The 11397-nt window shown below is 48.6% G+C and overlaps 1 protein-coding gene across 1 annotated transcript in view; it reads right to left on the bottom strand.

Annotated features, from left to right (window-relative positions):
* Positions 1-212: 212 nt before the first annotated feature.
* ADAMTS16 (ADAM metallopeptidase with thrombospondin type 1 motif 16) overlaps positions 213-11397 on the bottom strand; it is a 103682-nt gene continuing 92497 nt past the window's right edge. Inside the window, exons 19-23 of the mRNA XM_006762468.2 lie at positions 10941-11142; positions 10573-10767; positions 7727-7951; positions 2163-2310; positions 213-1422 (exon numbers count right to left, since the gene is read on the bottom strand). Of these exons, the coding sequence (XP_006762531.1) occupies positions 1307-1422; positions 2163-2310; positions 7727-7951; positions 10573-10767; positions 10941-11142 (886 nt within the window). The 3' untranslated portion in view covers positions 213-1306. The remainder of the gene's footprint in view (positions 1423-2162; positions 2311-7726; positions 7952-10572; positions 10768-10940; positions 11143-11397) is intronic.

The raw sequence follows: 11397 nt of genomic DNA, 5'->3' as shown, positions 1-11397 counted from the left end.
CGAGCAGCTGGAGGAGGTGACCTCACCCAGCCCATGGTCAGGGCACAGACTGCCACCTGCCTTACAGATATGGGACATGTCAGCCCCCTTAACCATGTGAGCTAATTCCTTAAACTTAATCTCCTGTGAAGAATCGTGAGCAGTCAGAATCACACTGTACAATATAAAATTTATTATAAAACTTCAGCAAATATAAATATCCAGATGCCCATTCTGAACACAGCTGCGTGGCGGGAAGGGAGAATGACAGCAGCACCCGCACTGACAGATGATGCTGGGGCCTGCGGGGCAGCTTCCCACCAGGAAATCAGTGCCTTCTCTCTGAATGGGCCTCACAAACACAGCCAACGTTCATGGAAAAACAGTTTAAAAACCCACAACGCACAAAAATGAAACCTGATTTCTAAGGTTATCGTGTTGGCATATTCATTGGAGAACCACCCATACCCCTTCCTAGGACAGCAGGGCTGTGGTGCAGGCAACAATCCACTAATCATGGTATTACCTGTAATTATGTCATCTAACAATGAAAAGCACTAAGAAACAGTTTAAATAGAGATCCTCACTTGTAAATAACTGCGAAAGAGAAAACCTAAGATATAAAATCCTCTCCCCCAGCATCCGAGTCTGTAAGAGATACAGCACCTTAGCAGGAATTTAATTTTTCCTGTTTCCAGAGGCAAACTCTGAAAGCAGGTCTGAGTCCCACCTCTCGGGGCAGGCAGGTGCCCCTTAGAGACAACACCAGCTCTTGTCACAGCACCAAGTCCTTGCAAAGAGAAACTCTGTTGCTAGGGCATGAAGTGGGGCCCTGGGAACACAGCCAGATCTGTCCAGGCCGCCTGCTTGTCCTGGTCAGAAGCTGGTTACTCCTAACCTCTGGAGGAGCCCCGGAGGTGGGAGGAAGGCCGGCACACTTAGCAGCAGAATTTTGTACTTGTTCCTAATTTCGTGGCCTTTCTTCTTTTTACAGAGCACCAAACATTTATTAGCATTTAGCAAGTTCAGCTCCACTGTCTTTCAGACTTGATAGCTGAAATACACATACAGGGAGCACTGCTCCCGTTCAGCAGAGCAAGCCCTGCTGCCTCCTCCAGGTGTCAACCCAGCATGACTCCATATGCTTGTGTGTGCACAGGTGACCCCACACACCCCCACACGTGCACGCTTGTGCACAAAGAGCCTAACAGCTAACAGTTTTTCTTCTTCCAGTTTCCATCTTCTTTGGATGCATTCCCATGTGAACTGGACAGTTCGTTGGTGCTGAAAACAGGCATTTCCCCGCCCCTGGGAGGGGGCCCCACCCTCACAGGTTGGATTTGGAGCAAGTCTCGCAGCACTGCTGGCCGTAGAACTGGTGGCTGCACATCCCGTGCTGGGGCACCAAGGAGCACCAGTGCAGGTGGTCTCTGCAGACGGCATCTAGAAATGAGCAAACGCCCCTTAGTCCATGTCCCCATGCCATATCCACTGCTAAAAGCTAGTAACTCCGCTGGCAAATCAAGGTGAATTTGTCATTGTCTTGAAGCTGCTGAGGGGTAGCAGCTCTTCAGGTCAAATTGGGCCACATGTAACCTGCTGTTTTTATAAGGCCCTTCTTAGTAGGTCCCAGCAAAACTGAACTTTCTTCTTCTTGTGTTAATCCCACCCACTCAGCCACTCATCCACCCAAGGCATAGGCACTCTGTGGATGGAGTTCAACCATTAATTTTCTGATCGAGATGACCCACTTGCTCTCCCCAGCTCTATCTCCTCTCTGAGAAGCCTCCAGAGACAGGCTGTTGATCTCTGCAAAGGCATTGGAGGCTCTGTGCACAGAGACGGAGTTTAAGATGAAGAAGGTGGCCTTTGTGTAACTTGTCCCTGAAGAATAAGGAGGATAGCACTGATATAGGAAAAGACATCATGCTTTCTTAAAGCTACACTTAAAATTAACCACCATAGATGTCATGTCTAGGGAGGTGTGAGAAATGAGGACTGTTTCATGGGAAAACTGGTGAGTGGATGAAAAGAGAAAAGGTGTATCAGAGACAAGAACTGAACTCTAGGGCTCTCTAACCAGTGGCACCCCAACTTCCTCAGGATCTCCAAGGAATGGCTCCAGAAACTTGACAGCCCCCTCCAACATGCCAAGGTCAAGCCTAGGGGCTCCCAGCACTCACCTTTCTTCTTTGCGATGGGGCAGAAATGAGTGTTGCAGGCCAGGGAGGCTTCAGGCTTCTGGTGAACGAAGCAGCCCACAGCCGGCCGGCCCCCTGCCAGGCACTGCACGGACCTGGTCTGCACGCCACCCCCACAGCTGGCTGTGCACTGTGAGAAACACATGCGTGTCAGTCATCCAGGGCTGCTCAGTTCTCAGAGTGCTCCCCTCTTCCAAGCATCCCCCTCCACCCAGGCTCCACAAGGTGTCTCTCTCTCTCTCTATGATGGTGGGTAGCTGACTAGATTCTGGATTAATCTCAGGTTTGGACAGAGAGGAGAAGTGCCCAGAAGTTTATAATGTTCTTAAGTCATCCATGGGTTGATGGACACAGGAAACTGGTACACATCTGGGGACATAGCATCTTTCCCTGGATCTGTCCAGGCTGTGGTTCTGGCATGAAGGAACTTCATGGATGCCATCACAAAGCCATCTTTCTGGTACTCTTGACAAGCCAACGCCCACAGAGGCTTGATAACACTAAGACCCTTCTCCACCCCAAGTTCATGGACTCTGGATGCCTGGAAGTGGCAACAACAGCTTCCTGGGTTCATTTTGTGATGGCATTTACATCCTCCCAAGGGCAATGTTCTTTGACACCAAGGCCCTGTTTCTTAAGGTGCATGGCACAGCAGAGCTAGAGAATGCAATGGAATGATTAGAGCATCTTCTACTAGCTGGCTGGCTGGACACACACAGAATATATGACAGGGTCATCTGAGATCTACTGTGGGCAAGAAATCAGGAGAGGGTTGCTCAGAAAGACAGAGGAACCCCAAACTGCGGCAATTTATCTGTCCAAAAGAAAGCAACTCAAACTCTGGACTGTATCACAACAGAGCTGTTTGCACTGAATAGAGTTTCCTTCTTCTCTGCACTCCAAATTGCGGATTCCCGTGGGTGTTGAATGGACTCCAATAGTCACTGGTTGACACTGCATATCTAACCAAGACGCTGCAGGTGCTCTAAGTCCAGCCACTGCTCTAGATGACAGGATTGCATCAGCCAATACCCACTTCTCTTTTCTGGACTGACTTCAGTTATATCTAAATTTAAAAACACTGGTGCATAGAGTCCATATTTGTCAGATGTTTTAACAAGTCATCCTGTCAAAGGCCTGAAACTTTTGTGTGTGGCCTTAGCAGTCACTGTCGTCCTTCAGCCAGACAGACAGTCCAGCAGGTGTTCCCACTGAAGCCATTCCCAGACCAAATTAGAATGTGAACCACCCTAAGCCCAAATGACCCAAATAATTTAAATCAGTCTTACCAGGCGACAAGCCATTAAGTTTGATGAAAAGCAAAGCCATTTAAATAAACAGAAATCAATAGAACCACAATCTTTATACTGTTACAAGAATAAACCTGTCTGGGGGCAAAGTTCAGCCAGGCACTGGCCATACATCACAGCCTGACAATTTCCCACAGTCTGAGTCCCAGAGTCCTGGCTACAAGTGCTTATGGCAAATACAGCCGTAAGAGTTATCACTCCCAAGAAGTTAAAGTCTCAGAAGATAACAGAGGAATCACATTGGATACATGCTAGGCAGGATATGATAAAAGTGACTTACTAGACAAACAGGCTGAGTATTTCAAACTGGTAAAAGCTATTACAGATGTGTTTTAGCCTTTTTGTTTTGGTTTAAATTAAATACTGATGAGTGTTGCTCCCCTCTTCGTAAATTTGCCTATAAGTCTCCAAATTGAGCAGAGTGGCCTGCCAGGTAAAGGGTGGGGAACCTGTTTCAGGATCCAGTTTCCCTACTAACAGAGAGACAACAATCTTGCGGAAACACCTCTATTTGTCTCCACTCACAATTCTCTAGGGACAGAGTAAGCATACACCTGCCCAAGAAACAGCTCAAGACATATGTACAACTTTAGACAATAAATAAAAAATTAAAAAAGGAACAACTCAATTCCATTCCTTAGCCCATCCACTGCTTCATCTTGTTGGGCAGACTGTGCACTCAGAAGAAAATTAAAGGGAAACGTTTGTAGCTATTGATACTTTTTTGTGGATTTAAAGCAGGGAATGCTTAAAAATAATACACTTCAAATGTCCCTTGCCCCAGCAATTTAAATTAAACTATTTCTAATTTGGATATCTTTTGGAGAGGAGTTCATACATTTCTAAATGAAAAATCTATCAAGTTTGAAGACAATGAGAACCACAGTGGAGCTGGAACATAAGCCAAGGTCAGTATGAAAGGCTTATGGAAGGTGTACCTCTTCCTACCCAAGGACTGAGGAAATGGTTGCTTCTGCAGAACTCAGAGCATGGGACCAGGAGTTATGGCCGAGGAACCAGAGGAGGGGCAATGGGCAGGTTGGGATTTTATGATTTTGTAAGAAGCTGGCTGATAAATAGCCAAATCTGGGCTCACAGAGACACAGCCAGAGCTCTGACACAATGGCTGGGAGGGGGACATCATTTAGAGGGGGTTTTGAACTGATTTTATTCTAGCTAAAATTTAGATAATATTAAAATAGATTCTATGATAGATTAAATTGGTTCAGATAAATATTTCTTTTGGACTTAAAGACAATAATTATGTGTGATTTTTGCTCTGTCACATTTGTTCATTTGAGTTTTGAACTCAGATCAATAGCAGGAATTCTCAATCCTTAACAAAATTTTTACACAAATCAAACTTAGTTACTGGTTTCTGTGGGGATGGGGACACAGCAGCATGACTGGGAAGTAAACCATAGATAATTCTTAATGAACTTGTCTGGCTACATTCCCTCTACAAACACACACACACACACACACACACACACACACACACACGCGCGCACCTGTCATACACCAGCCATGTGAGATGGGTGTTTGTTTTAAATTTAGTCATAGAAGCAGGGGGAAATGGGTAGTTGGCAAGCAAGCATTGTCTTTGAATTTTAAAGATTATACCCCTACACATGGGTCTCTCAATAGAGCTCACAATGTCAATGGACAATGTAAACAAAAACCCTGAGAAAAGTGTGTGGTTTGACTGTGTTGGGAGAGAAAGATCTTTACATAAGGATGAGAAGTGGCTGCAATGACTCACTCATTGAATTTGTTTTTCTTTAAAATTCTTACATTTAGCAAACATTCTCCCCAAATACTTAGTATGGGTTAGGTGCCCTGGTAGGTCCAAGATATATATATATATATATATGGAGAGAGAGAGGAGAGAGAGAGAGAGAGAGAGAGAGAGAGAGAGAGAGCGCTTCTATACACGTAAACATACATATAATGTACAAATGTATATACACACATACAATTGTATAAAATGCACATATAAAACACTTAGTATAACATCTGTTACAAAGATATCTCTGGGCAAATATCAGTCTTAATGGTTGTTTTGTGACCATATCTGTTTTCTAGCAGCTCATGTTCAAGTGGGCAGCCTTGATCTTTGCCGGTCACTGGGCTGGAGGGCAGACAGAGCATGATTCAGCACGAGAGGGGTCTCCCCTCCAGAGTCTACTTTCTCTCCATGCTTCCTTCCAGTACAGGACCTCAGAGCTTTCCCCTCGGTGAACTTGGGGTGTACGGCACATTACTTGGGAGTTACCCCAACTAATAGTGGGATGGGTGAGTTATGCTGAGAGCTCAGAGCCATCCCCACTCAGTGTCCAGTGCAGGCTCTCAGGGAGAGTTTGGCATGATGAGTGAGTGAGGGGGCAAATGGGCAGATAGGACAAGCAGACACTGTTCAGGCAAGAACAACTGTGGGGGCAGGGAAAGCTGTGATAACGCTGCCAGCTGGGTCGTTTCTATGGCACCAGGCATTGAGTAGATGTTCTGAGAAATATTTTTGGAGAAAGACAAAGATCCATGGAAGTTCCTTTGGAAGTGACAAAAGACAGACACCAGCCCAGTGCTATTTGGGATCAGCTGCTAGAGTCATCGAAGGCCCAGCTTGGGGGCCCTGAGGACATACATGTGTTGTGACAATTTGGTGGTGCAACACTCCTGTGTTTCTGATAAATTTAGGATTTGAACTTGGATGTATTGGTGGAAATGTTACCTGATAGGGTTCTGACATCCTGGTCAAGGACCAAGGTGATTATAAGGTGGAAAACCACAAGTTTGTGGTCATGCATGACATCATTTGCCTTTTAAAAGCCTACATTCCGCCATGTGCCCATGAGGACCATGGGCTCTGACCAGGTCTGTGTTCTGCTGCCCAGAGTGGAGGTGAGATAGAGTAGGTGTCCCTAGGACCAAGCTGAGCTGTCAGGACCATGGAGAGGTACATGATGACTGTGAGCTGAAATTGACACCAGAGTCTCTATGCCTCAATTTCTTCGTCTGTAAAATGGGGGTGATAGTGTTATCTCCCTCATAGTGCCGCTGGGAGGGACAAATGAGTTAGGAGTCCCACAATTCCTAGCACAGTGCCAGCGGTGGGAGGGGCATGGTTCTGAGCAGGTGTTCGTCCTTGTTACTGCCTTTATTGCTGCCCATGGCACTGAGGCTCCGAGCAGAGAATCCAAGAGTGCTTCCCAGGGTGTGAAACTATGGTTTTGAGGATCCTCTACAAGATGGGTCTGGCAGAGGGGCACACACAGGCTGGTCACCACTGCACACTACATCACTCTTCCTCCACTTTCATCTCTTTGGAAAGGACAAAGTCAGAGATGGGCCTCCACTCTGCAAAGAAGGCTGGCCCACTGGTCAACAGATTAGAAAGACAAAAATATGTTCCCTTCCCCTCCCTGCAGTGACTGAAAATAAAGCAAAGCGCTCCCTCCTGGGCAGAAGCAAGTAGTGCAGGTGCCCCAGGTTTGGCCACCTGGGATGGGTCAGCCCCTGGAAACCCACTGGTGAGGGTCAACTCCACAGAGCTGAAACAGAAATAGCAGCAGGAGCCAGAGGAGTGAGGGCGTGGCCATGGGACATGGAAAAACCCAAAACTAAGGGCAGAGGAGCAGAACTACAGGCAGAAAAGGGACAGAGCTCAGCAGTGTGAGGGCTGCCAGGAGCCCTAGGCAGAAAACAGGGTGAGGAAGGAGGGTGAGTTAACAAGAATAATAGCAGAATTCTCCTTAGATGTGAAGGGAGTGTGGTAGGAGCAAGGAGCTGGGCACACCAAAGGCCCCAAGAGCACCCTGCGTACCTCTCTGGGTCTGGGCTGCCCGAGTCTGAAGTCCCAGGCAGGACACGACATTCCAGGCTGTCTTGACCTCTATTCTCACTTAATTTGTAATAAATCTAGTATAATCTCACAACCACCTACTCGTTCCCAATTTCTTCCCCATTCACTCACCTCTGGGAATTCTGTCTACCATTTACCCAAAACATGACATTTTCCAATGCTTAATTGGGTGACTGTTAAGAACAAAGAAGATGTGCCCTAAAATATTCTGCAGCTTTTGTAGAGCACCCTCTTCAGAAAGCCACAGGCACCAAGAAACACAGGCACCTGCACATACCATGGAGAGAAGGTCAGGAGCTGCTTAGTGGGCTTTGATACCCTCTGAGAAGCTCCCTGCCTGAGCCAGTTGCCAAGGTGGGAAGCAGGGCCCCTACCTGAGACCAGGGCGAGGCAAACCAGGTGGCCCGCGGGGGGCCTGTGGCAGCAAACAAGGGGTGCTTGGGGCAGGGGAACTGGGCGCAGGCACGTTCCAGCTCCAGGTCAGGCTGCGGCAAATGCAAGCACTTCTTTGAGGTCAGCTCCCGGTACTTCCCAGAAATGTACTTTTCAGCACATCTTAAGAATCGTTTCTGTGTTCCCCCTTCACATGTAACAGAGCACTAAAAACAAAAGTAAACAAAAGATGTGCGTGAAAAATATTTCCTCTGTGGCGGCTGTCTCTTACAAAATAATTGAGTCAAACCATCTCGTGATTATATCAGCTTGAAGTTTTACAGGAGTGTAAACATTCAATGAACTTTATTGGCATTTCAAAGGCATTACTCATTCTATCATTAAAAAAGGTGGGCTCTGGCCAGTGTGGCTCAGTTGGTGGGGCATTGACCTGAGCAACGAAAAGTCACTGGTTCGATTCCCAGTCAGGGCACATGCCTAGGTTGTAGGCTCAGTAACGGGTAGGGGGTGAGCAGGAGGCAATCAATTGATGTATTCCTCTCACATTGATGTTTCTGTCTTCTCCTTTCCTCTCCCTCTAAAAATCAAGAAACTTTTTTTTAAGGAATATCTTAAGACCATAGTGGCCTAGAGTTTGGGGGCATAAGTAGGAACAAGGCAATCAAAACTATGGAAGGAGTAATTCTGAAGTAATCATTTCACTGGGAAATCAAAATGTTAAGCTGTAACTGATATTAGAGTGCATTGAAATTTCATTCACAGGACATGAGGTGAACCACAGAGATCCATGGGTTAACACTGACTGCAGTGTGAAGCTGGACCCTAAAGCAGGGGGCAGGCAGAAGAAACCCAGGGCTCAAAAATTTTCCCCAGAAAGCCCAGTGCTCCCCATGCAGACAGCAAGTGCACAGGAGCAAGTCCACTTGTTCTCCGTAGAGGGATGCTCCAAGTATCACTGCTGTGGGATACTTGGCACATGCAGAATGGGTCCTGGGCGAACCAGCAGGCTGGGCAGAGGCGGCAACTGCAGGTTGTGCAGGGAGGACACAAAAGCCCAAGGCACACTGTTGTACCAGAGGGATGGCCGGGCTCGGAGGGTCTCGGGAGAGTGGTCCCAGAGTCTGAAGTTGCTGGCCTGTGGTAGAGGAGTGGGTGACGCTGAGCCTTCTGGGTGATTCCATCTACTCTGCAGTGTCTGCAGGTTGCCTATGAGGAGCCTGGTTGGCCTTACCTGTCTAGGTTCTGGCTTCATACTCTTTGAGTTCAGGTGTGGCTTACAGGTGTGCTTTGTGGGTGTCCTGATGCCAAAATGGAGGCAGAACTTGGAGACTACTCAGTTGCCTGCTGTGGCAACTTTTGCTCATGCCGAAGAGAGGCACTTCTCTCTCTCTCTCTCTCTCTCTCTCTCTCTGTTAAATGTTCAGGGGGAGGACTACCCACCTGGATGCCCACAGATTATACAGCCCCAGGCACTTCCCTCCAATGCACTCAGCCTCCTAAGGAGTGTGGTTCAGTCCCAGGAGATGCCGACATTCTTGTGTCTCAGGTGAGAGAATCCGGAGTTCTCCCTTAGCCACGGCATTTGCTTCAGTGAGTGACCGTGCTTTTACTTTTCAGTAGCAAACTGAAACAGTGTCTGAATGGGATTAGAAGCCCTGGTTGGCACAGCCACCCTTTCATTGATTCATGCCCCACCCTGATGAAGGTATCAGTCCAGGTGTGGGCTGGGAGGAGACTCTGTCTGTCCCAGAGGCACTTGGGGTCAGGATCTAGGGGCTTTCCTTTCACAGGTGCTGTGGAAATGCAGAGAGACAGCTCTGGGATTATGGAGGAGGTCTCTCAATGCCCGTTCCCATGGGTTTCCACTTGGTGGGGTGCTACTGTCATTCTGCCCATGTTAGCTTTCTGGTGTCCTTCCGGGGTTTATTGACACCACCTCTGAGTTGACACACACCACAGCATGATTAAGGAGCCCTGACATGCCCCTCAGGCAGCCCCCACACCTGTCCCAATGCCCTCTCTCTAGTGTGGGAGCCTGTGCTGGGGAGAGGCGGCAGCTCTGTCTGCGCCCTCACAGGCTGTCCCAGCCCTCAATTGGGCCAAAGCTAGTCATAAAGCCTTCAGCACTCCAAACTTCTGTTAGTCCCAGCATAGTAGGGCCAGGGCAGTCCCCAAATAATGCAAATAAGGGGGCTTCTGGACTTCAGCAGCACAAGGCTTTGATTCTAGCAAACCCAACATGAGCAGTGTCTTCTCTAATATAAGAACTGCCCATGGACACTGGTCTCTGAAAACAGTCCGGGTCCTCTAACTTTCCCACGGTAGCCCAATCTCCTCTGGCTCTATGTTGTGTAAGTCTTTCCTGGGAAATGGCTGCAGCTGTTCTGGGGTTAAGTGGGTCCCCATGATCTCACTGTGAGCATGATGAATGTCCCCTACTCTCTCACTTGTACCCCATCCACCCACTCATCCTCATCTTAGCACCAACTGTGTGATGACCTTGTGGATGCACTGCTTAAGGACACTGTTAAATATTCAGGAGGACTGCCCACCTGGATGCCCACAAATTATACTCAGTCTGTCTGTCTGTTTCCACAACACCCACGGAAACTAAAGGACATGTCTAGGAATGGAGTGCCTTAATGTTGGCTGAAGCCAGATGGTGGCCTGAATGGGGTTGCAGAGTTGGAGCAAAAAGGGGAGGAGGAGAAGGGGGGAGGAGAGGGAAGCAGTGAAACCAGATGAAGAAATATGGCCCCAAGGGGAGAGCTGGTCAACCTTCTTCTGTTTGGACCAGGTGCATCTATCTGAGACCAGGCGCACCTACCTGGGACCAGGCAGACACAAGCCACTGTAGCTTCTTGTGCTTGTAGCAGCGCTTAAGTGGACAGGCTTCGTGAGTCCTGGGCTTGGGCTCTGAGCTGCAGAGGGTGTCAGGCAGCAGCTGCGCCCTGGCTGAGGGGTTGGTGCTCTTACAGGCCACGGACCTCTTCCTCCATCCCTTCCCACAGGTTCGAGAGCACTGCATAGGGAGAGTAAGCCTCAGCTCCCAGCAAGGAATCCTCACACCTTGCTGGGGGGGTTGTGGGGACGACTTAGGCCACAGGCCCTGCAAGGCCTGGTGAAAACCCAGCTCTGTGTTGCATAAGAGGGGCCCTGCTGCCACCGCCCCCATATCAACCCTGCCCAAGGTACCTCTGCCCAGGGTCCAGCACTCCAAGTGGGCGGGCAGCTCTGGGGGTGGCAGGCCTGTCGGCTGGCAGGGACAGGCTGTGGGCACAGGCTGGCCGAGACCCGCTCTGCTCTGTAATGGGCTCGCTGCGTGCACTGGACCACTCGGCTCTGTGTCCCTCCACCACACGTCCTGCTGCAGGTACTCCAGTTCCCCACGGACCAACTGGGAGGGGACAGAGAGACCTACAGTGAGGGACAGTGCCACCTCTTCCTGAGGGGAGGGCATGTCTGTCCAGGAAGCCACTGACATTGCTCACCTATAGTCTACATGTGCAGTTATTTTTAGAGGTCACCCTGACCACAGATGGTTCTCACTTCCTCTTTAGCTTTCCTGATTATCATTCTTCCCCCTGCCCTGGTTTCAAGGTCACCTGTACTGGGAAATAACTTTCTTTAACACAATTTTTCCTGTTTTCCC

The sequence above is a fragment of the Myotis davidii genome, unplaced genomic scaffold (assembly GCF_000327345.1).
Source record: "Myotis davidii unplaced genomic scaffold, ASM32734v1 scaffold135, whole genome shotgun sequence".
NCBI classification, from domain to species: Eukaryota; Metazoa; Chordata; class Mammalia; order Chiroptera; family Vespertilionidae; genus Myotis; species Myotis davidii.
Note: the sequence above shows the minus strand (reverse complement) of the source record. Positions and strands in the feature narration are given on the sequence as shown.